The sequence below is a fragment of the Prionailurus bengalensis genome, chromosome A3, assembly GCF_016509475.1.
Source record: "Prionailurus bengalensis isolate Pbe53 chromosome A3, Fcat_Pben_1.1_paternal_pri, whole genome shotgun sequence".
NCBI classification, from domain to species: Eukaryota; Metazoa; Chordata; class Mammalia; order Carnivora; family Felidae; genus Prionailurus; species Prionailurus bengalensis.
The window spans coordinates 23,376,485-23,404,372 of NC_057354.1; the positions used below are offsets into that span (position 1 = coordinate 23,376,485).

General features: G+C 43.6%; 3 protein-coding genes across 10 annotated transcripts in view; 1 reads left to right on the top strand and 2 right to left on the bottom strand.

The window, feature by feature from the left end:
- CNBD2 (cyclic nucleotide binding domain containing 2) overlaps positions 1-14,843 on the bottom strand; it is a 65,573-nt gene extending 50,730 nt beyond the window's left edge. Inside the window, exons 1-2 of one of the 3 annotated variants that reach the window (XM_043602504.1) lie at positions 14,479-14,843; positions 12,134-12,187 (exon numbers count right to left, since the gene is read on the bottom strand). In XM_043602504.1, the coding sequence (XP_043458439.1) occupies positions 12,134-12,187; positions 14,479-14,736 (312 nt within the window). In that variant the 5' untranslated portion in view covers positions 14,737-14,843. Of the gene's footprint in view, positions 1-212; positions 897-12,133; positions 12,188-14,478 lie in introns of those variants that run through there. The other 2 variants (XM_043602503.1, XM_043602505.1) reach the window with 2 other exon arrangements.
- Positions 14,844-14,903: 60 nt separating this feature from the next.
- Positions 14,904-15,753, top strand: SCAND1 (SCAN domain containing 1). The gene has a single exon (XM_043602516.1). It carries the CDS (start codon positions 14,956-14,958, stop codon positions 15,496-15,498), a length of 543 nt encoding a protein of 180 aa, XP_043458451.1. The 5' UTR covers positions 14,904-14,955; the 3' UTR covers positions 15,499-15,753.
- Positions 15,754-16,742: 989 nt separating this feature from the next.
- The window catches only part of PHF20 (PHD finger protein 20), a 171,535-nt gene continuing 160,389 nt past the window's right edge, over positions 16,743-27,888 (bottom strand). For all 6 annotated transcript variants that reach the window (XM_043602499.1, XM_043602500.1, XM_043602498.1 and 3 more), the window contains 3 exons: positions 26,885-27,290; positions 24,720-24,903; positions 16,743-19,313 (listed from right to left, as the gene is read on the bottom strand). In XM_043602499.1, the coding sequence (XP_043458434.1) occupies positions 19,171-19,313; positions 24,720-24,903; positions 26,885-27,290 (733 nt within the window). In that variant the 3' untranslated portion in view covers positions 16,743-19,170. The remainder of the gene's footprint in view (positions 19,314-24,719; positions 24,904-26,884; positions 27,291-27,888) is intronic.

A 27,888-nucleotide genomic window follows, 5' to 3' on the forward strand; every position in this document is an offset into this window, starting at 1 on the left:
TGGTAAGCCCATTGTCAAGAGGATAGTAGTCTAAAGGGAAGGGGTCAGGATTCAGTCTTTCTGAAGCCTAACATGGAAGTCTACCCTTTGTGCCATGCTGGGACCCCAAAAGGTGCAGGGTGGGCCCCCTCCTACACCTGCCTCTCCCTTCCTCAAATACCTGTCTGTGCAACCTTCCACTCTCCCCTCCCAGGACCCCTGACACTCCTCACCAGTTCCTTCTTCAGGATCTGCCATGAATAAGACACTCTATATCTCCTCATGGTTCCTGAACTGGCAAATGGCATAACGAGCCCCTTTGCCTTTCAAGGGTAGGACCACAAATCCTTCCCAAAGAATCCACTTATATTAGAAACAAATAGCTTCCTGCAGTGGCAAGGTAGAAGCTCCTCTCCACTCCTCATACCCTACCAACAGCTTCTGAAAGCCTTGAGTTCTGAGAAAATCTCATTCTCAGAATCTCCTTACGTCACAATGGAGGGTTCTGGAAGAGAAGGCAGTGGGAAGGAATTGGAATCTGGGAGTCTAATATTTATTGAGCACCAACAGGCATTATCTTATTTATCCTCACAACAACCACAAGGTAAGGGGCCTCCTACCCAGTCCCTACATAAGACTGAGGCTCCAAGTAGCTAACTGACTGCCAATCATGGGGCCATCTTAAAGGAAGTAGGAGGTTTCTGGGCTGGGAGCAGGAGCACCCAACACCTCAGCCTAGGGGGCACTCCGAGGCTTAGAACTTGGGAGACCCTGAAGTGTTGGTGTTTGGCACTGTCCTACAAATCTTGTTAAATCAGCAAATCAGGAACACTCAGAAAATCAGAAGTCCTCCAGAGACACCTAGGTGGCTCAGTCGGTTAAACGTCTGACCAGTTCAGGTCATGATCTCATGTTTCATGAGTTCGAGCCCCACATCAGGCTCTGTGCTGACAGCTCAGAGCCTGGAGCCTGCTTCAGATTCTGTGTCTCCTTCTCTCTCTCTCTGCCCCTCCCCCACTCACACTCTGTCTCTTTCTCTCTCAAAAATAAATAAACATTAAAAAGAAAAAAATAAAATCAGAAGTCCTTGGCTAAATGAGGTTTAAATGTTGAAAGGAATTTGGTGGCTAGAACTCAATGACTCTGAGGTCCTTCCAAAGGTAGAGAAGAATATAGGATCTAAAGTACTGCCATCTACTAGATAAAAGATGGCAGTTGATCATCCCAATTTGCTCTCATACAAGAATCTTCAATAAAAAACGACTCTGGGTGCTGCGTGGCAGTTAAGCGTCTGACTCTTGATTTCAGCTCAGGTCATGATCTTGCGGTTCATGGGTTTAAGTCCAGTGTCGAGCTTCACGCTGACAGCATGGAGCCTGCTTGGGATTCTCTCTATCCCTCTCTCTCTGCCCCTTCCCTGTCCTCTCTCTCTCTCTCTCTCTCTCTCTCTCAATAAATACATAAACTTGAAACAAAACGAACAAAAAACCCTGATGACTTCAAGTACTGCATGATTTGCCATTCCTAACCAGCTACACCTATCTGCCAACCCTCTCCCCACTGACTGCCAAATGGAAGGACACAACATGGTAAAGACAGTCTGATGGTGAATAAGACCCAAGCTCTGAATTACTCAATTCAAAGGTCACCACTCCTAGGGTGAGCCACTAACCACTTACAAAGATGAGAAGAGATCGAATTGGTTTTTTTCCCCCTTACCTGGAGAAAAGATGCAAAGTACTCAGGGAAAACAGAGTATGTGAAAGTTTCAGACAAAAAGAGAGAAGAGCAGTGTGGGGCTTTTGCCTCCCCTTCCACAGACCTGGTCTTAAGGAAGGAAATACAAAAGTTTAGGGGATTTCTCAAACAAACCACTGGGGATGGGGAAGGCAAGAGAAATGGTGGGAGGTGGCTCCGGACAGGGAGGTACCTGATGGGTCCTGGGAGCTGCCTGACAGGCAAGTGATGTGGCGAGGACAGACTCACAAAGGGGGCTTTGGAGGATACTGGTAAGTAGGACCAAGAACCTGATGAGACCCTGAAAGTAGACATACCCTACTTCACCTCTTGCCAGCAGTGGTTGTATAATTTCCCTGGGAATTGGATCAGTATTGGGGAGAAAGAGGCAGGAAGTTTGGAGAACCTTGAACTGGCCTAAGATGAATCAATCAGCATGAAATTACATTCCCTCAAAATTACTGGACTGGATCTCAATTTACCTGAAGATATCTAAATTAAGTTGTCTATGAGGAGGCAGGCTGGAGACTCAGACATTAAAGTCAGCTCTAGAAATTAAAAAAAGTGTCATTTTTGTCCAAGTTTCTAATCTTATAATTGAACTGTTGCAGAATAGAATGTCAGAAAGGGCATTGGTCCTATTCTACTGTGATCTTGGGTATATCACTTAACCACATTGGGCCTCACTTTCCTCCTTTTATTTAAAAAAATTTTTTGTAAGTTTATTTATTTTGAGAGAGAGAACACGCATGCAAGTGGGGTAGGGGCAGAGAGAGAAGGGAGAGAGAATCCCAAGCAGGTTCTGCACTGTCAGCACAGAGCCTGATGTGGCACTTGAACTCACAAACCATGAGATCATGACCTGAGCCGAAACCAAGAGTCCGGCGCTTGACAGACTGAGCCACCCAGGCACCCCATCCTCCTTTTAAAACTGAGTCAGAGGGCCCCCTGGGTGGCTCAATTGGTTAAGTGTCCAACTTTGGCTCAGGTCATGATCTCACAGCTCATGAGTTCGAGCCTCACGTCGGGTTCTGTGCTGACAGCTCAGAGCCTGGAGCCTGCTTTGGATTCTGTGTCTCTCTCTTCCCTTCTCCCATTTGTACTCTGTCTCTCTCTCAAAAATAAATAAACACTTAAAAATTTTTTTCAACAACTGAGTTAGAGTCAGTTCTACAAATAATTTCTTTTTAAGATCCTTGTTTTGCTAATTGTAAGAGTTATGCAACAAACATTTATAGAGCTCCAACTACATACAAAGCGTGAAAAGGTGAATAAGACATGGTCTCTGTTCACAAGGAGTTCACAATATGGTGGAAATGGAAACCATAAGAGAAAGCCACAAGAGAAAGCTGGACTACAATAAAGCTATAAAGATAAATTGAAGAAAGGGCAGGGCCTGATCAGGGAGCATGAGATGTAGCTGGAATGTGAGATGCCCCAGAGTCCTGGCAGGAAGTAAGGCTGAGCAGGCAGAGGTCACAAACCAGCCACCCATGGGCCAAATTGGGCTTGCAGACTGCTTTATTTGACTCACATGGTGTTCTGGTTAAAATATCGTTAAAACTTAACCTGGTTATCTTTAGTTGGGGAATGGGCTCTCTAATTCACCAAAGTCCTCACCTCACAAAATCGTGTTAACTGCCAGGCACGTTACCTATTTGCAATCCCCAATATAGGATCTATAGGGCCTCTTTCAGGCGTAAAGTCCTTTGACTATATAACCAGTGGTTGCAAAATTGTGGTCCACAGGCCATAACTAGCCTGCTGGCTTGTTTTGATAGTTTTGAAAAATTTTGAATTAGTTTGGGTGCCTGGCTGGCTCTGTCAGTAGAACATGCAACTCTTGATCTCAAGGTCATGAGTTCAAGCCCCAGATTGGGTGTAGAGATTACTAAAAATAACATCATTCAGAAATGCAAAGATGGTCAATAGAGAATCCATAATCTGTTAACGTGGCTAAGGAGAAAAATCATCTTATCTTCTTCATATATTTAAAAACTTTTTGAAGAGGTGTCTGACTGGCTCAGTGGGTGGAGTCTGCAACTCTTAATCTCGGAGTTCAAGCCCCATGTTGGCTGTAGAGATTACTTAAAAATAAAAGAAAAAATATTTTTTAAAAAAGAATTTTGGGGTGCCTGGCTGGCTTAGTGGGAAAAGTATGGGACTCTTGATCTCAGGGTGGTGAGTTTGAGCCCTACACTGGGTGTAGAGATTACTTAAACAAACAAACTTAAAAAAAATTTTTTTTTTTAATTTTTGAGAGGGCCACACTAATGAACAGGTCACTCTTGTAGACAAATAGGGCTCCAATGTGCCAGGACCTTAGTAACACTGCACAGAGCATGCTTCAGAGCTGTCCCATTGGTTAAGGGCTACCCCTGGTGGCATTCACTCGCTAGCTTTTCTGGACCGAGCAACCCGTGGCCAGAGAAAGCCTTCAGCGAAGCTGCTTAGAGTAGAAAGCTATCTTGTTGGCCTGTGCAAAAATGGCAAGTCAGGGGATTAGAGCCAACAGAAAATGCCTGGGGCTGCAGGCCCCTGGGAGAGCTGGCAGAGTTCCAAATTCTCCCCAAAAGGTCAGAACACTTGAAGACAGACCCAACAGCATCTTCTGTAGAACGCTGGTATGGTGAGGGCTGGGCTCTGCGAGCTTCCCTGGTGCCACTGGCATGTGGCAAGGAGAGCAGGGCATGTGGGCTGACAGGGAAATGCACACAGGCCATTTTGCAGCCCTGCAGCTGCCAAGCTCTATCTGCCGGAAGAGGAAAGAACTAAACCCATTCACTCACACAAAACCTCTGTCAGAAGGAGCTTTGCTAATGACCCTAAGACACTTCCTGCCAGTCTGGAATTCTACTTCAGTCCCTTCTCCACACTTACCTCCAGCAAATGGCTGGTTCAGAAAGAACTCACTTCGTTTAAAGGGGATTTATAATTAAAATAAATAAATAGCACCAGACCTATATATTACAGAAAAGTGGGAGAAGGAGACAGGGAGCAAGAAAAACAAATGGCAGATAAAAGGCATGCATCAGAAAAAAATTAACATGAAACAGATGATAATCATGAACAACAAAGAACTCAAAGGGCTTAATACATTTTAAAAACAAGAGTTTAAAGCAAAGGTGCAGAGAGTTCAAAGAGATGCAGCTACTGGAGGAGATGGCATTGGCAAAGGTCAGGAAAGAAGTGTTGTTTTGTTTTGTTTTGTTTTGTTTTTTAAAAAAACCCACCTCAGAACTGAGGATAATTTCAGAAACATCAAAAAAGGACGCTAGCCTTGCAGAGGTCAGGATTGCATAAAGCAAGTGAAGGAGTTGTCAATGAACAATTAAAATGGAACCAAGAAATAGCAGAGCTAACAGGTATGGAGATACACAGAGAGAGTGGGAGGATTAAGTACATGGGTTTCTTGTACTTTTATAGCTGTAAATCTCTGTTTTTTAAGATTTTAAGTAATCTCTACACGCCAACATGAGGCTCAAACCTACAACCTCGAGATCAAGAGTGCACCGACTGAGCCAGCCAGGCGCCCCTATAGCTGTAAATCTTAAGACGCCTTTTAAACCAAATAGGCCACGAAACAGATGTATAAGAATATTTAAAGATATAAAGGGAACTAACAACAATAATTAAAAGTGGATGGAAAAGAATGAGAAAAAAAAGTATAACAATTATTCTTTTTTGACTTGAATTTTACACTGGGTGTATATATATCTCACCTATTAAAATGAATGCATCAATTTAAAATTTTTTAAATTTATTTATTTTGAGAGAGAGAGAGACAGAGACAGAGAGAGAAGGAGAGAGAATCCCAAGCAGGCTCCATGCTGTCCACGCAGAGCCCAGTGTGAGGCTTGAACCCACGAACTGTAAGATCATGACCTGAGCTGAAACCAAAAATCTGATGCTTAACTGAGACACCCAGGCTTCCCCCACTCAAATTTTTTTGTTAAGTAAACTCTAGCCCCAATGTGGGGCTGGAACTCATGGCCCCAAGATCAAGAGTCGCATGCTCTACTGACTGAGCCAGCCAGGCACCCGTGAATATATCAATTTTTAAGTAATAAAACAAAATCAATGCAGTACAACACAGCTCCTAATAAAGCACCACACTATAAACAGGTTCACTGAAAACTAGAAACTGGGAGGGTTGCAATTGAATAAAAATAAATGAAAGGAGAAGATAGGGAAAGGATTATAAAGTATCCAGGCTTCTCAATTTACATTGGTTTATCACGAACAATAATTACTAATAACTGAGTTAAGTGCAAACATAATCCAGCCAGATTAAGCACCCTAGACCAGTTACCTCCAGTTCATCAAAACATCAAAAGATCTTTATCCGAAGATCAAATACATTTGATAAAAAAGGTTATCAAAAAGAAATTAATAAAGTCAGTAGAGAGATTAGGGCAAGCTTCCTAGACTTCATAATAAAAAATAAAAACACACACACACACACACACAGGAACATCCTGGGGGCCTTGTATCCAAACCACCTCATTAGCTGAGCCTGCTTTCTCTTCACCATGATCACAGCTGGCCTTCTGAAATGATGTATGTAGTATGTGGTGAGTGTAAATGAAATGATTAGATTACTAAATCTTTTGAACATATGAATGTCCTGTCTACTTGTAACTTACCTTAAAAATTTCTATTTAACACCTCACATTAAGAAAATAATGCAAAATAACAACTGTTGGCAAGGATGGGGAAAAACTAGAACCCAAGTGCACTGATGGTGGGAATGTACAACGGTAGAGCCACTGTGGAAAACAGTACGGCAGCTGCTCAAAATTAACCATAGCATTACCATGATTCAACAATTCTACTTCTGGGTATATACTCAGAGGACTTAACAGCAGAGACTCAAAAAGATATCTGCATACCAATGTTCATAGCAGCATTATTTACAATAGTGAAAAGGTAGAAAAACCCAATGTCTGTTGACAAATGAATAGCAAAATGCACAACATATATATAATGGAATATTCCTTAAAAAGGAAGGAAATTCTGATACATGCTATAACTTTGATGAACCTTGAAAACATTATGCTAAGAAGCCAGACACAAAAGGACAAATATTGTAGGATTTCATTTATATGAGGTTCCTACAAGAGTCAAATTCACAGAGACAGAAAATAGAATGGTGGTCTCGGGGGCTAGGAGGGGTGAATGGGGAGTTATTATTTAATGGGTATAGAATTTCAGCTGGGGAAGATGAAAATTTGCTGAAGACAGATGGTAGTGATGGCTACATGACAATGTGAATGTACTTAATGCCACTGAACTATACACTTAAAGATAGTTAAAATGGTAAATTTTGTTTTGTAGATTATACCACAATTTTTCTTTAAGTTAAATATAATAATGTTCCCCTTCTCTCTCCATTCCTAAATGATTGTCTAGAAGCCATAGGTGGGGCCAGCCATGGTGGGCATCTGCCTGGGGGGTGAGGGGAGGCTGTGGTGGGATAGCAAGTAGCACTGAAGCCTTGCTACTTGAGCAGGGTTGGGGGAATGGAAGCAACTACAGGAGACTAGCTACTTGTAAGAGGATAGGTCAAAGAAGACCTTGAGAGCCAAGTTTCTCTCTGTTGAAGAAGGGAATTAAGTGTATGGAAAGGGAGAAAACTGGAATAAACCCCCTGGCGTTAAACTTGAGGTAAAGTTGTTGGTGTGAACTCATGGATTTCTAGAGAGAGAGAGACAGACACAGAAACAGAGATACAAATATACATACACACACACACACACACACACACACACACACACACACACACACTGGTAAAAACACAAAAATTCAACTGAGTAAATTTGAAGATCTAATTGGCTTTATCAAACAATTCATAAATCATGCGGTACCTCCTCTAGCAAACAGAGATGCTTTGAAGAGTTATGCAAAATGGAAGGGTTTCACAGAGAAGAGGTGGGGCAAGGAAGTCAGCAAAGGAAACTCGAGAGTTCCTGGGAGGAAAGTAAGAGTTCAGGATGATCGCTTCTCACTGGCTGAGCCACAGCACTTCCCATTGGCTGGGTTTGTTGCTGGGCCAGAATTATCTCCTTTCCTTTTGCCCAGGTAGTGAAGTAGTAACACCTTCCCATTGGGAGATGGAAGATACTCGTCCTCCAGTTTGGGGTAACTGGCCACAAGTGGTTGGGTGAGAGCTCCCCCTACTGGCCTTTCCAACTCCAATTTTAGTTGAGGTTTCCTTTACTAACTTTCGGTGTATATACATGCATGCATACATATATACATACATACACCCTAGCTCTGTTCATGAGGGAGTCATACATACACGCATGAATGCATACATACATACACCCTAGCTTTGTTCCTGAGGGAGCCTGGGAGCAGCAATTATTCCAACAGCAACGAACAAACCCAGTGTCCAAATCCTGGTTTCTAAACACCATTCTCCACTAAAAGAATAAAGGTTTCTTGGAGAAATGGCTGATTCCAGAGCTGGGATGGGGAAGGTACAATGTGCTTAAAACTAAGGAAAATTTCAAAAAATGATGGCACATGTCAAAAGGATACAAAAGGACATGAGCAGGTTCCCACTGGTCAAATCCAGGATAATTTGAGCATCAGAATGAATAATGAATTCCAGTGGTAAGCAAGATGCAGTAATCCCATTACAGCCTCTCTCCCTCGTCTCTTACAACTAAAAATTTGGACAAAACACAAACAGCAACTAACTTGGGACTCTTACAAGTAAATAATGGCAAGTGTACTGGGGGGTTGGTAGTAAAAAAGAAGAAACAGGGGCTCCTGGGTAGCTTAGTTGGTTGAAAGTCCAACTTCGGCTCAGGTCATGATCTCACAGTTCGAGGGTCTGAGCCCCATATTGGGCTCGCTACTGCCAGCACAGAGCCTGCTTCGGATCTTCTGTCCCCCTCTCTCTGCCCCTCCCTTGCTTGCACTCTCTCTCTCTCTCTCAAAAATAAATTTTAAAAAACAAAACAAACAAAAAAAACCAACCAACCAAACAAACAAACAAATCCCATTGGGGGTGAGTTTCCAGGTTTAATGAAGTAACAGGATATAAGTAACTAGACAAAAATCAATTGTATTTTTATATACTATCAAACAATTAGAAACTAAAAATTTTTAAACAATACCATTTGTAGTAGCACTAAAAACACAAAATACTTAGGTATAAATATAACATAATATGTGCAGATTCTGTATGATGAAAACAATGAAATATTGATGTAAGAAATTAAAGAACACCTAAATAATACCAAACCTGGTCCCAGTTCCTTTGCATATATTTCCTCATTGATTCTTCAGAGCCATTCTGTGAGGTAGTTACTACCCCCAAGCTCAGAAAGAGTCTGATTTATCTAAGCCATATTATAAAATAATTCATAGCAGCTTTATTTGGAATAGCCCCAAATTGGAAATAATGCAAATGTCTTTCAACCAGTGCCAGGATAAGCAAGCCATGGTGTACATCCCCACTATGGATTATTACTCAGCAATAAAAATGAACAAACTACTGACATACGAAACAACCTAGACGAATTAGATGAATCTCCAGGGATTTATTCTGAATGAAAAAAGCCAGTCCCAAATGGCTACTTACTGTATGATTCCATTTACATAACATTTTTTGAAGTGACAAAATCATAGAGATGGAGAACAGATTAGTGGTTGCCTGCAGCTAAGGATAGGGGGGCTGTTAGTGGAGAGGAATGGGTGTAACTATAAAGTGGTAGCAATTATAAAGGGATTGTCCGAGCCAGACCCAAAGACCTGACTTTTACTGCCTACCTGCTTGTACTCACCAACCTTTGTCCCACATTTTTCCTTAAGTTCTTCTTTCCAGCTTATCTTTAATTCAGGCAAAAGACCCCAAGGGGCATAACATCCCTGTGGTGGGGACAAAAACTAACCCTCAAGCAATAACAACTTCCTGGACAAAGAGTTGCAGCAGGCCCAGATCACCCAGACCAGTCTGAACACAATCCCTGACTCACACTTGTGCAGATGGACCATGGGGTGACCAACTGTTACCTTCACCTCACTATAATACTAAAACCTTGGGGCACCTGGATGGCTCAGCTGGTTAAGCGTCTGATGTTGGCTCAAATCATGACCTCACAGTTCATAAGTTCGAGCCCCGCATGAAGCTCTGTGCTGACAGTTCAGAGCCTGAAGCCTGCTTCAGATTCTCTATCTCCCTCTCTCTCTCTGCCCCTCCCTGGCTCGCACTCTGTCTCTCTCTCTCAAAAAATAAATAAACAGGAAACAATCAGCAAAACTAAAAGGCAAGCCAACATAATGGGAGAAGATATTTGCAAATGACATATCAGATAAAGGGTTAGTATCCAAAATCTATAAAGAACTTATCAAACTCAACACCCAAAAAACAAATAATCCAGTGAAGAAATAGGCAAAAGACATGAATAGACACTTCTCCAAAGAAGACATGCAGATGGCCAACTGACACATGAAAAAATGCTCAACATCACTCATCATCAGGGAAATACAAATCAAAACCACAATGAGATACCACCTTACACCTGTCAGAATGGCTAACATTAACAACTCAGGCAACAACAGATGTTGGCAAAGATGTGGAAAAAGAGGATCTCTTCTGCATTGTTGGTGGGAATGCAAGCTGGTGCAGCCAGTATGGAAAACAGTATGGAGGTTCCTCAAAAGACTAAAAATAGAACTACCCTACGACCCAGCAATTGCACTACTAGGCATTTATCCACGGGATACAGGTGTGCTGTTTCGAAGGGATACATGCAACCCCATGTTTATAGCAGCACTATCAACAATAGCCAAAGTATGGAAAGGGCCCAAATGTCCATCAATGGATAAATGCATAAAGAAGATGTGGTATATATATACAATGGGGCATTACTCAGCAATCAAAAAGGATGAAATCTTGCCATTTGCAACTACATGGATGGAACTGGAGGGTATTGTGCTAAGTGAAATTAGTCAATCAGAGAAAGACAAAAATCATATGACTTCACTCATATGAAGACTTTAAGAGACAAAACAGATGAACATAAGGGAAGGGAAACAAAAATAATATAAAAACAGGGAGGGGACAAAACAGAAGAGACTCACAAATATGGAGAACAAACTGAGGGTTACTGGAGGGGTTGTGGGAAGGGGGATGGGCTAAATGGGTAAGGGGCACTAAGGAATCTACTCTTGAAATCATTGTTGCACTATATGCTAATTTGAATGTAAATTTAAAAAAAAAATTTTTTTTTGAACGTTTATTTATTTTTGGGACAGAGAGAGACAGAGCATGAACGGGGGAGGGGCAGAGAGAGAGGGAGACACAGAATCGGAAACAGGCTCCAGGCTCTGAGCCATCAGCGCAGAGCCCGACGCGGGGCTCGAACTCCGGGACCGCGAGATCGTGACCTGGCTGAAGTCGGACGCTTAACCGACTGCGCCACCCAGGCGCCCCATAAATTTAAAAAAATAAAAAGTAAAATTAAAAAAAATAAATAAACAAACATGATAATACTAAAATCTCCACTCAAGGAGGAGCACAAGCCTCATTTACATAATATACACTGCATGTATAGGCATGGATCCTTAAGGTGCATGCACAACCTTATGCCCACCTCTAACATGTGATGACAAGGCCCTCCTTATCTAAATATTCATCCTAACCCCAAATAAAAGGAATCCATTCATCTTTGCTTAGGGAGTCACAGCTTCAGAAGTTATTACCCATGATCTCCTTAGTTGCTGCAAATAAAGTTTACTTTGTGAGCTCTACGTGGTATGGTCTCTATCTGTGATTCATTAAAAATCAAACTCACTTTAGTTTGGTTACAGGATCTTAGTGCTCATCAAATGTTTCTAGATATTGATTGTGGTACAGCTGCATGGTAAAACTGCATAAGCCTGCATACATATACAAATGAGTACTTATAAAACTGGTGAAATCTGAATAAACTCTGTGGCTTCTATCATTGTCAATTTCCTGGTTTTGACATTGTATTATGGTTATGTAGGGCATTACCACTGGGGGAAATTGGATGAAGTGTGCATGAGACCTCTCTGTTCTATTTTTGCAAATTTCTATGAATCCATGGTTATTTCCATATAAAAAAAAAAGTATCCAGGCTTCTTTACCACAACCGTCAACAGTACGCCATCAAAAGACACCAGTGTCTGAAAGAGTATGGGAGTCATATTAGAGCTCCCCTGCAGAGATGAAACCAACTGCTTGCCTCTTTCCTTGATTCAACATTTCCTGAGAGTCAACTGGGAATTCGGCCTTGTGTTGAAAGCTAAGTGATAGGAGATGCATCATTTAGGATCCCTTCCCAAGTGAGCTTCCAAACTAGTGCTAATGAAAAGGCCTAATATGGTAAGAACATTGTACTACAAGTCAAAAGAATTCTGTTCTCATGGAACCACTTACTAGTTTTTTTAGTTTGGACCAATCCATTTCCTTGTGGTGCACTGACTTCTTAACCTGGAAAATTCAGGAGAATGGAACACATATAAATATATTTTAAACTTAACCTGGGCCCTGTGGGTGGGTTCAAGGATATCTGGAAACCACCTGAAATTATATGCAGATGTACGAAAATTCCAGAAGAGATACTGTAACTTTTTTTTTCAGATTCTGGGGGCTTACTCACCCATACAGTTCAGAATAACTGAATCTAATTTTTGGATTTGATGTCTAAGGTCCTTTCCATTCTAACATTCCATAATTCTAGCGCATCTCCAAGATCTCTCCATTTCTAATATCTCATTATTCTAATAGGGATGCAAGGAATAGACTAGAGATCTAACATTCTGTGATTTCACGGACCACAGAGTTCACTCCCTTTCCTGAGAGTTCAAGGATTCAATTTTTCAACATGGAACTCTAGGCTCTCTCTGATTTAACCTCCAAATGACCTTCCAACCTCAGCTTGTATCCCTTTCCCAGACCCTGGCCACTCCCTCCTGTGGTCTAAAGTTTCCACAAAGTTTTGCTCCCATTCACTCTGTGCCTCAGCACTGGCAATGCCTTCTACCTAGAATGCCCCTAAATCCACCCTTTTTCTTGAATCTCAATTTAAAGTTCTCCTCCCCAGTAAAGTCTTCCGTGACTCTTCATCCTTGCAGCAAGGTTTGATGTGTTCTCTTAGCCCTGGACACTGACTGCCTGTTACCACCCAAAAAATAGGACTGTTGGTTGGTTCACTCAGGGCAGTGAATCCAAATGCCAAGGGACGAGGCAGAAGTAAAGGTCTGAAGCTAGTAGGCCTAACAAACTCTACGTCTCTGTTTTCCCACCTCTGGAAATAAAGAAAAATATCACCTTTAAGGAAAATAACATGAAAGCAATAGTAAATGTAAACAGCATTCTGTTTCAGAGACAAAAAGGAGTGGTGGGGATTGAGGCCATCCAGGACAGGACTGAGCATCTTTGTCTAAAAGAATGCTACTCAGCTCTAGGTAATTGTCGACTGGCAGGAATGTGGGTGGGACCAACGTGTTCAGCTCATCCACTTTCTCACAAAAGCCAGAAATCAGATTTGCATGTGAAATCTCCCAATTTTAAACGTCAATAACTAAAAAATATTCAAGACCCACTACATGACTTTCAAGGTTTTTAGGCTGTGAAAACTGTTCTGTGAGGATCCACTTCTACCTATCCAGGAGAGCACATCCTATGGGGGAGGCCAATTTTATATCAGGGCTGCTGGTGTATTGCAAGTTACAGTAAACAGGCCCACTCCTTCTGCACAAAGCAGATACAAAACCCTTCACGGGAGGCTTCTGTCTCTGGGCCTTAGTCTCCCTACCTGTGAAATGGCAATACAAAACATAATTGTGAGTCAGCTGTCAAATAGAATATATCACTTACTGAAGGGTGGTCAGAGCTAGATGCTTTTATATGCACTGTCTCGCTGAATTCTCATGATTTCTGAGGTAAATTTTATTACCTCCACATTTTACAGATAAAAGAACTGTAGCTCAGAAATAGCAATTTACCTAATGAAGTCGGTAACAAACATTTAAAAAGCCCTTACTTTCCAAGGGCTTTAATGATTTAATCCTCTCAACAAGTCTCAAATGGGGGACACCACCAAGGCGGCCGCAGTGCAAACCATACACATAATTTAAAATTTTCTAGTAGTCACATTTAAAAAGTAAAATGACACAGGTTAATTTTAATAATACACTTTATTTGACCCAACATACGCAAAATATTATCAACCTAACATGTTATCAATGTAAAAAATACTGAAATATTTTACCTTTTTTTTTTTTGGTACTACATCTTGTGTGTATTTTACATTACAACACATCTCAACTCCGACTAGCCACATTTCAAGGATTCAGTAAGCCCATGCGGCTAGTGGCCACCATATGGGGCAAGGCATCTACAGTCTATTTACTAATCTTAATGTTAAAAGCAGAACAGAGGCACTTGTCCCTTGGTTTCAAAGGACACGCAAAAAATAATTATGGCACAGTTCTTGAGCATATATTTCGTGACATGGCAGGGGCAAGTCTTACTATGTGTGTTGGGGATCTTCACACACCCTTGTATTTTGTCATCCTGTCAATAAGGCAAGTGCCTACCCTCCTCTTTTCAGGGAGAGAGGACTTCCCCGGGTCGAGACCTTCCCTACTGCCCGACCTCCGTCCCGCCATCCCGCTCCCGCCACCGGTCGGACGCCGGCCCCAGCGAAACCGTGGCTCGCTATCATCCTAGTCAGGGTCAAGTAAGGAGGCGTGCAAGCAGCGGTAGGTGCGGATCACCTGCGGGCCGAAGTGGATAAAGACCCCTCGGAGCTCCTCCTCCTCCTCCGGCTCGTCTTCCTCCCTCTCCTCCTCAGACTCCGACTCCTTTAACTGGTGCTGGGAGGAGCCATCGTGAAGAGAAGCCCAGCGCACGCCTAGCTGGGAACGCCGCCGCTCCCCCGTCACATCCACCTCCTGACTCGACTCGCTAACGCTAGGGGGCGCCGCTTCCGGGAGCTGGGACTCGGCTTCCGGGCTCTCTGGCGCCGAACTCATCAGAGAAGCTAATGGAGACTTCCGCTTCCGGCAGCCTCGAGTCTTTTTGGGGAGTTGGTGAGCTGGGCGAGCTGTCGGCCCTCCCCCGCCCGCCTGCCTGGAGGCCTTGTGGGATGGGCCTTGACGCGCGAAACGTCTCCCTCCTCAGCCAGCTCCCGCGCAGACGCAGTGCTGAGCCCACGCCTGCGGAACAAAGGGTGAGGTCCGGAGCTAGGAGTCATGGCTGCGACGGAGCCGAGCTTGGCGGCTGCTGCGGGCCTCACGTCGCCGCCAGAGAAGGAGGAAGAAGGAGCCGGCCTGAGCTCAGGTCCGGAGCGTAACTTTGCGGCCTCCTCGTCGAGCCCTAAGGCCCTACCGTCTGCCCCCGAACCCTCCAGTCCCAGCGCCGCGGTGTCTGAAGGGATTCCTACGCCTCCCGCGGCTGCCTCCGCGGCCCTGGAGCTGCCTCTGAGGCCCGCAGCCTTGGACTCCCCGCCGCTTGCCGAAGTCGCTCCGCGCTCCCCTCCACAGCCTGGCGGCTCCCGACCCGGCCCCGAGACGTTCCGCCAGCGTTTCCGGCAGTTCCGCTACCAGGATGCCGCAGGCCCGCGGGAGGCGTTCCGGCACCTGCGGGAGCTCTCGCGCCAATGGCTGCGACCCGACATTCGCACGAAGGAGCAGATCGTGGAGATGCTGGTGCAGGAGCAGCTGCTCGCCATCCTGCCCGAGGCGGCGCGGGCTCGGCGGCTTCGCCGCCGCTCCGATGTGCGCATCACGGGCTGAGCGGCGGAGCTTCGGGCGGCCGGGCTCGGGAGTTCTCTGGACTGGGGCCACTATCGAGTCCGGGGGCTGAACCTGGCTCTCCATTACGCGTTCCTGAGAAATGACTTTTGGGCAGCTCCAGTCGTCGGATATGTCCCTTTCGTTCGTCCTTTACTAGGTTTGTTTTCCCGAGCCTATTTACTTGCGACCTCCTTTTTGGCTGGTGGCGAGGCCAAGTTGGGAGCCCATGAGAATAAAGCCTTTGTTTTCTGTCCACTTGGCATTTGCTCGTTTTGTGGGATCATTAACGTGTTGGCTAGGCCTGGGCCTCCGCATCTGGAAAATTTTTCTCCTCGCCTCACAGGACCCCACTTGGGATTCCTTTGTTTAGTTGGGAGTCTACGGAAAGAGGGTTTTAACATTCTGGGTTCCGTATTCGCCCCGATGTCTCACTAGAATATGAAATTTGTTTTCCCACCTAAAAAGGTAGTGGAAAGTGGTTGTGGCAGGCAAATAGCAATTCGGCCATCAACCTGCCCTTGGGGCACGGGCTTCCCAAAAGACCCAAGCCAGAGGGCTATTTTAGTGTTTAATGCAGGTTCTTTTGGAGAGCTCCTTGCGAGCTTTGGTTTAAGTCTCCAAAGTGATTCTTGCCATATTTTAGGCCCCTAAGATTTAACAACTGGTGTGAACTAAATTATTTTATTGCCGGTTCTACTCATTTTAACGTCTCTCCCAACTGCCTCCATTATTTTTTTTAATGAGCAATTGCTTAGAGAAGAATTTGGCAACATTGTAATTCACAAGCTCTGTTGTGAAATCTTAAAGGCTCCTCTTCCTTAAGTCTTGTGCCCACCCAGGAAGGAACTAATTGGGGTCTGTAGGCAGTTTGGATTGGCCTCAGAAAGATCCCAATTGCAATGGGTGCCATCTCTTAATATGAGGAAGGCCAGACCTATCTTCCCTTCACTGCTCTCAACAATTGTAATTTAATAAGTCTGCAGCTCACACCACAAAGCATGAGCCAGACTGGGTTAGAGGCTGGTGTAGGGGCATTTTACTTTTGAAATTATTAAAGACCCTTAGATGAATTCAAAATTCTTTTGCATACTTTCTTGGAATTTAGGATCTTAAGCTTGCATTTGCCTCCCTGCAGAAGATAAATCGTTTACAGTGTAAAAGCAGACTTCCTTTAAAAAGTAAGGTTTATAGAAAATTATGTAATGCACATTAAAAGTAGGGTACAGAACTTTATAGTAACATGATTGAAACATAGCAACAAAAACCTGTTTTATTTTTTTCCAAATACAGATACAGAAGTTTGCATGTTTTGCAAATATTGCTTCAAAGCAACATTTCTATATACAGCGCCTTCTGTTCTAATAGCGCGTAAACATAGATATGTATCCACAGTGCAATGTTGGCTCATCAAGGGTCCACCTTGCATAACACCATTTAAAGAAACAAAATGATTAGTCAAACCAGAACTGTTTTTGTCAAGGCAATTTTTTATAGGTGGATAGTTTTTCTCAAAAGAAAACTTAGGTAGTGTACATATTTCTAAACGGTAACAGTAATCTTTGCAAATAACAGTTTCCAGTGCTCCAACTTGGGGTTAATTCAACTTGACCCAGGAATTGGGGATGGAGCCCCTCAACATGGCTTTAAGTTAGAGAAGCACATTGAGGTTATCAGAACTTGGGAGTCATCCCTGCTTTCCTAAGGACAAAAGTCATGATGAGTGAAATGGGATTATTTCCTTTACAAAATTTAAACAATAGACCCAGTAACAGCCACTTGGCAAAATTAGGGTAATTCAGTTTCTGCTTCCATTTTTGAGAAAGACATGAGATTGACTCCCTTAAAGTTGTAGCTTCTCCAGATGTGATGCTCAAATGTATTTTCAGAAAACAAAAATCAGTAATCTAATAATACAACAGTCATCATACCTCACAGTTGTGGCTACAGAAAATCATCCTGTTTCATCCCTTTTCAGACACACAATTCTATAATGTGGCTGTCTGATAAATTATGCAAAATATAGATGTCATGCACACTCCTTGAACATTTCTTCCCCCACCAGAAAGGCCAATGTTAGCAATGGGAAAGAGCCTCTTGTAGAGGAATCACGTCAGCTTTACTACAGATGTCACAGCCACACGTATTCCCTCTGATGGATAAGCTACAGCAGGTCAACTGGTCCTAAATTCATTTTATATCAAATGGTGAAGAAATCACTGGACAGAGCATTCCCTGAAACAGATTTTGGTACAGAGGCCTTCAAGACCACAATGACCTATGTGCCTTAAAGGCCTAATCATTCCGAAGGTCGCTGGAGATAACTGTCATTGCTATAGAGATAATGGCTACTTCACGTTTACATAGTAAATATTTGCAGCATATAACATTACAGATTCATAAACCCATAATTAACTTGTGAGTGTTAATGGACAACTGTGCTTTGATTTTTGCCTTTAGTGATAAGTAAACTAAATGGTGAAAGGGGTCATTTCCTCAAAGCATGGAACGTTTTCTTTAACTTTGTCTAGCAAGGAAAAACAAAACAATATAGCAATTACAGGTGGAACAGTAACCTGCAAGACTAACAAATATTGTCTCAAAAGGTACAAACTGTACCTGGACCTTAAGCAGCATAATCACCTTGACCTCACAAAAAAATATAAACAGGAAATCTAAAGTGTTAAAGTATATTAAAACAATTCTGAAAACGTCAACTACTGAACATACACCCTTCTGGGAAGGAAAAAAGCGGCACATGTAGAATCTGAAGTTTGTTTACAACAATATAAAATAAGGTAATTCCCCAAACCACATCCTTTGTAACAAATCTTTACAGTGAAAAGTGTTCAAAATTTTGGGAACCATTTTTTGGACATTAAATAGAACTGGGAAGCTGTCAATATTAAGAAGTGGGTAGAAAACACTGTCCTTCGGGTTCCAGACCCTGCCTGCTTCAGTTTGGAATTCCTCCTAGATTATTACAGCGAGATTCTAGTTCCTCCACAGGCTGTATGGGCTCTGCTACAAAAGACACAACCCAGCCAACTCTGGGGTAAAAGCATACAAAACTTGTCCCTGGTACCATGAAGTCATGCAAGACATGTGGTGAGAAAAGTGAAGAAGAGTCCTAAGGAGAAGGCAGGGCAGCCAAGGCCTCCGCTCCCTCCCAACCTCCACAGAATGTGAAGTCACGACATTCTCATGAAGCTGGAACAATGTAAATGATGCCTGCTGCCTAAATCCATGCCAGGTAGAAACCAGAAGGTTTGGCATGTGCCCCACCCTGACAAAAAAGTCAATTAAATAAGCTGCAAGTTGAATTTACAACTGTTTCCGACTAAACTTTTTTGGCTCTCATTCCATTTATCAGTGGCACGATTTCAAGTGAAGTTTGTGCAAAAAGACTCACTCACTCTCCATTCAACGATGTGCACAGAAGGGAATCCCAAGAGTCTATTTGCCACCTTCTTGGTAGGCTTCAAGATCAGAGTGCCCTGCCCTCCAGCAGCCAAAATGGCCCCTTTGTCCAATGTCCATCACACCCCTGCCCAGATCCCTGAAGTCAGTCGGTGTCACGTGCATTCGGCATGCTAGGTTTATTTATTTAAATATGCAAAGCTCCTCCTGCAGGTGCCCCAGGACTGTGCCCCCACTAGTTCTGGGTGCCCAGTTTCATGTTGAGCAGCAGAGTGCGATCTGCTGCACCTTGCCCAGGTCCATCAGCAGCTGCTTGATGCAATGTTTGAGCTGTGGAAGCCTGGCCAGCGGCTCTGGGGGCTCCAATTCCCCAGTGTAGTCCAGCCAGCTCTCCAACACTGTAGGCAGAAGAGAGAGAAGACCCAGTGAGTTCCCAACACTTCATCTGTAAGAACATCAGCAAGAATCTCAGCACCCTCTCCCATCTACTACTCACAGGGGGCAAGGAGGGAGGACCACTCAGGTGACACTGACTCTACACCCTCTCTACAAAGTATTACCCCTAGGACAAGGTTCAAATGCTTCAGAGCAGCACAGTCTAATAGAACTTTCTGCAGTGGAAATGGTTGATGTCTGTGTTGTCTATACAGTAACCACTAGCCACATGTAGCTAACTGAGCACTTAAAACCTGGCTGGTACAACTGTGTAACTAAATTCAAATTTTATTCAATTTTAATTAATTCAATAGCCACATATAACTAGTGACTACCGTATTAGTGTAGCTCTGGAGTCTAGAAGGCTTTAAAGAACCCACCTTTCTCAGTGTTACTCCCCATTATTTATAAGGTTTTCCCTCATTGGACATCAGAGATCCTAATGTTTTAGCCACCTGTTAAGAAAAATAAGAATCTAGGGGACGCCTGGGTGGCTCAGTTAAGCATCCTACTCGGTTTTGGCTCAGGTCACGATCTTGAGGTTTGGGAGATCAAGCCCCACGTCAGGTTCTGTGCTAGACAACATGGAGCCTCCTTGGGATCCTCTCTCCCTCTCTCTCTGTCCCTCCTCTGCTTGTGTGTACTAGCACATGTGCTCTCTCTCTAAATACATAAACTTTAAAAGAAAATTTAAAGAAAAAAGAAAAATGAAGATCTAAAGGGATTTGAAAAGGTCTATTTTTATCACTATAAGCTCTGATTTGCTTCATATTCTTATCATCAGTAGCACAGAATACTCTGATTTTATTTTCTAAGTATTTAATGTAATACGTCCAATTACTAGTGATCTTGATTGTATTGGTTCAATACCTAAAAAGCTGCCTTGCCTCTGAGAGCAGGGATTTCTCTATAGAAGACGTTTATTCTTCCCCAAGCCATTCCCTGAAGCTCAGGCATTTGGGGGAGAGACCACATTGGAACCATACATCTTTGACATGAAGCCAGCCCCTCCAGGGAGGCCCTGTGCTCACCCTAGCTTGCCTGGAGCCTTTCTAGTTCATAAATCAACTTGTACTGAGCATTTTCTGGACCCTTGAGCCAAAGGTACAGAAAGAGCAAGATGCACCCAGTGCCTGTTCCTCATGTAGCTTACAGCCTCACACATAATCCTTTTCCATCCTCAGATTTGGCCCTCCTTCTTTCTTCGCACCTTTCAGAATTCTTTGTTCCCTATAAGTTACTTCTCAAAGAAATCTTCCCCAACTCTACCCCCTGAATCTGGTCGCTGGGTTAAGAACGCTGTGCGATCACATGTTCTCCTCCTCTGGAGTACTTACCATGGTTTATAATTATATGTAATGGGATAATTTAATTAATACCTACCTCTACCACAAGATCAAGCTCCATGAGGGCAGAGGCCAAGTCTGCCTTGCTCACCACGATATCCCTAGCACTCAATTATGCCTGAAACATAGTAGGCACTCAACAAAGGCAGTGGGAACGGCCTAGCAAAGCGCCCCACTGACTGCTCGGGCTTCACAGAGCTCACCTACCACCCTCTGATTTCTTGTTGGTATTTGGGGATTCCAAGAAGGAGAAACGGTCCCTCCCCTTCATCCCAACAAGTATAAGGACTTGAAAATAAGAAAAATAAGACTGCCTTCTCAGACATGAACTTGAAAGCCAAGAGTAAAGGATCAAAGTCATGTGAGAGTACTAGTGACCTGCTGAGCAAGAAAAACTCCATGGTGACCAATTTCAATACATCAGTAAGTCTTTAAGGAAAAAAACTAGAAGGGGGCACCTGGATGGCTCAGTCAGTTGAGTGTCCAACTTCAGCTCAGATCATGATCTTATGGTTTGTGGGTTTAAAACCCACACTGGGCTTATTTGCTGTCAGCATCTGAGCCTGCTTCAGATCCTCTGTTCCCCCTGCACCTCCCTTGCTTGTGTTCTCTCTCTGCATCCCTCAAACAACAACAACAACAACAACAACAAACAACAACAACAACAAAAAAAACTAGGAGACAGGGGACTGCTTAGCAAAGGGGCATGAGAATAAACAGAATAAATGGAGAAAAAGGCCAAAAGTCAATGCCGGAAGAGCCCATCTAGATGAGTGTAGAAAAAAGGCAGTCAGGATTCGCTGCGTCAATTCCGAAAGAATGTCAGTCAGTCCATCTTTCCTTGACAAGATGATCCTACAACTGCTGAGAGACCCCTCTTATGGTCTTGTAACTACTTCAGATTTGGCACCAGGTTCACCAAAGACATACCCCAACACTATGGTGACCTGGGAGGCATGCACAGGGAGAAAGAACACCAGACTAGAAGACTCTAGGCTACTCAGTATTCTCTGAGCTTGGTGAAGAGGAGGGTTTAGAGACCCTAAGGTGGAAGCCTTCTCTCTAGATCTGCAGGACTGAAGACCAGACCCAGAACTGTACGTATTAGTAGCCACTAGTATCTTCTCTGGAGCCCAACATCCAGCAAGCCAGTCTTCTTTCTGTACTGTGTTCTGGACCATCACCCCATTTCTCTTTTAAGGAAGCTTAATAGCTTCTCAGCAATGTAATGATTCTAAGCAATGCAGGAGGTCACACAGGTAAAGTTTCATTTCAAATACACTCTCTCAGACCATCCAGATAGAGGCCAATGCTCCTTAAGGTAACATTTTTTTCTTAAAATAGTATTGCTCATGCTGGGGTGCCTGGGTGGCTTGGTCGGTTGAGCCTCTGACTCTGGCTCAGGTCATGATCTCGTGGTTTGTGGGTTCGTGCCCTGCATCAGGCTCCGTGCTGACAGCTTGGATCCTGGAGCCTGCTTTGGATTCTGGGTCCCCCTCTCTCTCTGCCCCTCCCCACTCATGTTCTGTCTCTCTCTCAGAAATAAACAAACATTAAAAAAAATTTTTTTTTAAAGTGTTGCTCATCCTAAAAGATTCAATATTTTCATGATCATTAAAAATCTTTTGTTTACAACTGTTTACTAAATTATTAAGCTATGGTTAATACTGAAACAATAACTTTTTTTTTTTAATGTTTTTATTTATTTTTGAGACAGAGAGAGACAGAGCATGAGCAGGGGAGGGGCAGAGAGACAGCAAAACACAGAATCTGAAGCAGCCTCCAGGCTCTGAGGTGTCAGCACAGAGCCCGGACACGGGGCTCAAACTCATGGACTGTGAGATCATGACCTGAGCTGAAGTCGGACGCTTAACCGACTGAGCCACCCAGGAGCCACAATAACTTTTTAAAAGTATAAATTAGTCAATATAATAGCTTACGAGGCTACTTCTTAAAAGGAATACTGTATCCAAATTCTTATAAAAGCTCAGTTTATCTTAATGGTATTTGGATGAACTGAAGAGTTGTCTCTACTGTAGCTGAAATAAAATAGGATTCTGATAAAAATACAATAGAAAAGTCTGTCTGAATAAAGTCTTTAAGAATTATAATTGATTTTCACACTTCAGAGCCTGGAGTTTCAGAACAAGAACAGAGTATGTGACCCCAGATCAGCAGGACACACAAGAGGCCCTCAAGCAGGTCAGAGAAGGGAGTCCAGGCTTATCCTTCTCACCACAGTGGCCATGAGACTGGGTGGGAACAGCAAGTCAGTGAGTAAGAAGTGGGTAAACTCTGAGACACCTGGGTGGCTCCGTCAGTTGAGTGTCCGACTTTGGATCAGGTCATCTTGCTGCTCATGGGTTGGAGCCCCACATCAGGCTCTGTGTTGACAGTTCAGAGCCTGGAGCTTGCTTTGGATTCTGTGTCTCCCTCTCTCTCTCCCCATCCCTGATCACACTCTCTCTCAAAAATAAACAAATCTTAAAAAAATTTTTTTAAAAAGAAAAAAAAAAAAGAAGTGGGTAAACTCTGATGTCTGCTCTAAGGCCAGGCTCCTCTGGCAACAGAACATTCTCCCTGTTTCCACAGTGCTAATCCAGGGACCCAGAACCACTCCTACTGCCATTCTCTCAAAACCCATAATTTCTAGTCTGGCATTTAATCCTCTTTTAACTAGCAAATAGCAAGGTTTTCAGACAGTGGCATCAGTTACAATTCTAAGGAACCCAAGAAAACCTTTTAGGAGTAAAAGAGACAGAAACACTCCCCCTTCAGAAATGCCCTCAGAAGGGACCCTGAATTAGTCTCCCATTCCTAGTTCCTCAGGAGTGCCTCAGAGGCAGGAAAGAAGCATAAAGGCATAGAGTTCTCACTTTCCTCCAACAGGGTAACCCTTTCCCAGTCAAGCCAGTCCTTTCATCACCCACCAAGTCACCCCCTCTCCAGCAGAAAACCTCACTCTCTTCAAGGCTCCACTTCACACCCAAGACTTCCAGAAAGCCTTCCTGTTTCCCCTCACACACTTCTTTGGCAGGGCCTCAGCCATACACGTGCCCTGACCTATGGGCCCTCATGACTCTAGCTTGCATAACATATGGTATTTTTCTGAGTTATTTCATGAAAGTAGTTTTATGTCCCCAATATAGTAACAGTAGACAATATATTCAGAATCCTCAAACGGAATATTTATTTATTTATTTTTAAAATTTTTTTAACATTTATTTATTTTTGAGACAGAGAGAGACAGAGCATGAACAGGGGAGGGTCAGAGAGAGGGAGACACAGAATCCGAAACAGGCTCCAGGTTCCGAGCTGTCAGCACAGAGCCCGACGCGGGGCTCGAACTCACGGACCGCGAGATCATGACCTGAGCCAAAGTCGGCCGCCTAACCGACTGACCCATCCAGGCGCCCCGGGAATATTTATTTTTAAATTTGGCTCCATTTTAAGATTGAAACAAAAAAATTAAGAAATAAGTGAACTATCAAGAAGGAATTCTATCTTCAAAAACCAAGCTGGTGACATTCTAGGGATCAAAGTCTGAACTTGATCAAGTTTATCATGACAAGGGCCATCTGTTACCACTAACACCTGGGAGAAATACCCAGAGGCTACCCAAATGACTGAGTCAAGTTCTTAAATCTCTACTGATAAAGAAGAAAGGCCTCATTTTAGATTTTTATGAAAGGCTGAAATAAAAGGTTTCTTCAGATTAATCCTCAAAGACATCCAAAACCTCTACTAAGTCAAAGTTGAAATTCCTCACAGAACTTGGTTGGCAAAGGTTTGCTCAGATCGCACACGGCCTGCAGAGAGTCCAGGCGCTCTTTCGCACTCTGCTTTGCAGAAGGCACTGGGTAAGTGAAGGAGGCCTCCTGATATCACACAGACCTTAGCAGTGCCTGGTAAATACTAAAAGTAAAGCTTGCCCATCTTGAGAGAAGGATGGGGGTGGATGAGACTGAAAAGAAAGGAGGCAAGAATACAGCTGTCTGTGAAGAGCCAGAGAAGGAGTCCTACCATCCAGCTCCTTCTCGATGGAGTCCATCCTATGTGTGACTTCATCCTGAAGAGATTCCACATGGGTCAGCAAGTTAAACTGCCACTGGTGCTGGGAGCTCAGCAGCCCCTCTCCTCCTCTGTCCAGCAGCTTCCGAGCCGGGGCTTCCTCAGGTAGGACCTTTTTGGAGACATATTCCCTCACCTAGGAATGCAATGGCATTTAAGTTACTGAGTGGAGACAGTTCCCAGTCCCTTCTCAAACAGCCAGTGTTTGCAACCATCTGAAAAACCAGTTGCAGCTTGAATATTCCAAATCTCTATCTCCTTCTCCTCCTGTCTTGCACACCAGGCAGAAGCATGTACCAATCGCAAACACCACAAGGCAGCATGGGCCTCAAGGCCTCATAGCTGCTTCCCAGTGACTGGCCCAATGCCCCAGTCTGAAATAGGCCTCACGGAATGGCTCTAGAGCCCTGAGGTTAGAGTAGAGCAGGGTGGGTGCAGACAGGGGTTAGTATGTTAGTTGGCAGGAATCAAAGCGGTGTTAAGTCCTCGTTCCATGTCCTGCTGAATGTGTGAGCCTGGATTAGTTCTTCTGCCTCTCTGAGCCTCTGTTACCTTACAGGAAAGATGGAAGTAGTAAAACCTATTTTAAAGGTTCATGAGAATGAAACAGGAGAAGGTTTATAAAACACAGTGCTGGCTTAAGGTCAGCTTGCCATCAACGAAAGAGATTTTTAATCATAGTTGTCTTGCTTAGGCCCAGTATTTTCTCATTTTTTTATTATGGGGCAGCTATCTCTAGGAAATCTGCCTAGTCTTCAGGATCACACTTTCTCTGGGGTTTGTGATCTCAACCATTCATTCATTCATTCATTCATACATTCATTCATTTGAAATGAAATACAGCCTAGCTAATATTTATTTAGAGCTGACTATGCAAAGCTTTGTGCTGAGAGCTTTTCACAGATACACTGCACAATAATGGAGAGGACACAGTCACTGGCCTCTCCCACAGGAGACATATCCAAGGAGGTAAAGTGACCTGCTCATGTATCACACAGTACGTGTCTAAGCTCAGACTTGAAACTGGGTCTCACGAGCCTTGCCCAGCACTGTTTAGACACTGGCAAGGGCACAGGCTGAATGAGGTACAATGCCCACCTTTGAGGGGCTTATAATCTAGGATGCCCCACCTGGCAGTATGTACTACCACATCTAAAGCTGGTGATGCCAACCACAGGGTAAAGTCTGAAAGGAAGGATAACAAGGATGGAGAAGCTCTCCAATTACACAAAGCCCTACTGACCAAGTGAGGACAGGACAGAATAACACCAGTGAATAGTTAAAGATGATAACACGAGCAGGACAACACAAAAAGGCTGTAGAAGAGCATGACTTAAATAACAAAAAATTGAGAGGTATTCTTGGGAAAGGTGATGAAAGCAGCAAATATTCTGACGAAATGGACTCTTCTTATGTCAAGGCTACAAAGTTAAATGTCAAAGTAAAGCTATCACAAAATTGTACTGAAAACCTTATACTTAACAAAACACTTGGCTCATCCTTTGCTCATGCTAAGAATCAGCAACAAGGTGGAATTACAATGTAAACCCTGTTAAGGAAAAAACTCATTTTCCTAACTTACTTCCATTTATCAAGTGCCAATCAACCCTTTTCTCCTTGCTTCTTCCCACCTCCACCCCCAAACCCTAGTGATTATGTGGTTTTGTGGACATTTCCTGCAATCAATGATCTCTGGTTTACCTGGTCTCTCCTGCCTTTGCACCCATTTTTACAGACCAAAAACATACCTACGATAAGCACATTTAAATACAATCTTAGACTAAAAACAATTTTACAACAAACTTCTCCCAAAGAACCCTAAGGAGGGGAACTCAAGCATTCATACACTAAATTAAGAACAAATAATACATGTGGGGGCACCTGGGTGGCTCATTCGGTTAAATGTCCAACTTCGGCTCAGATCACGATCTCATGGCTTGTGAGTTTGAGCCCCGCGTCGGGCTCTGTGCTGACAGCTTGGAGCCTGGAGCCTGCTTCAGATTCTGTGTCTCCCTCTCTCTCTGTCCCTAATCCATTCACATTCTGTCTCTGTCTCTCTCAAAAATAAATAAACATTAAAAAAAAAAAAAAAGAACAAATACATGTGAACCACATACCTTTAGGGAGCTAGATTTGGAGTCACTGTCCCCCCTACTCCTGTCTTGGTCTAGAGGCCAGCCCAGACGCGGAGAAAGAGAATCATCACCGTTCTCACGGAGGGGGTTGACTGCATCGTCGAGGGCAGAGCCCCGTGTTTCCACCACCAGCTTCTGCTCCACAGCAGGGTAATAGGCGCGGGGCTTCTGATAGCAGTGCTCGCTGGTGATATAGGACTCCTCCACAGACCGGGGTAGGGGCAGGGGCAAGGGCTTCTCCACTGCCCCATTCAAAGTTCTATAGCTTGGGACTTCCTCCTTGCTCCTGGCTTCAGTAACGTGGATGTGTTTGGAATGAGGTCTCCCCTCCCCTGAGTGCTGTTTCCAAGGCTGACACCACAGCTGCAGATCAGGATGCTGTCTGCTTCTGTTGGGAGGGAAACATAGAAAGGGCTCTAGAGTACCTGGGACCACTACAGGGGTTTCTCCCAATAGGAAGAGGAGTTCCCACTTGGGCCATTTGGCCACAGGCCACCATTTGCCAAGCAAAAAGGAACACAAATCCATGGTCTCTGAGGAGACCACTTGCAGGCAAGCTCCCACTGTGTACTCACTCACAGTGAGTAAGACTGGACTTGGAGTCAGAAGACCTGACTAGATTTCAGTTCAACCACTGATTAGCAGTGCAGCTGGGATGAGTCACTCAGCCAGACTCATTCCTATTCCTTCCTCTGCAGAACTAGACTAACCCTCTATCTGCCATTAGCCACTGAATTTGATACAGATTAAGTGAATTAATTCAAATAAAAGTACTCTGTTGGCAGCAAAGTACTCTTCAAATGTAAGTTACTAAAAATAACCTTAACTTACTAATAAGTAGGCATGATAACCCTGGTGTGCAATAGCACTCGGTTACAAAAATACACTGATGATGGGGCAAGGGGGTAGGAATCAAAGTCATCTACATAAAAGCCGTTAATAATTTTTTTTTAATTTTTCTAAAATCTTTTATTCTCACCATCCCA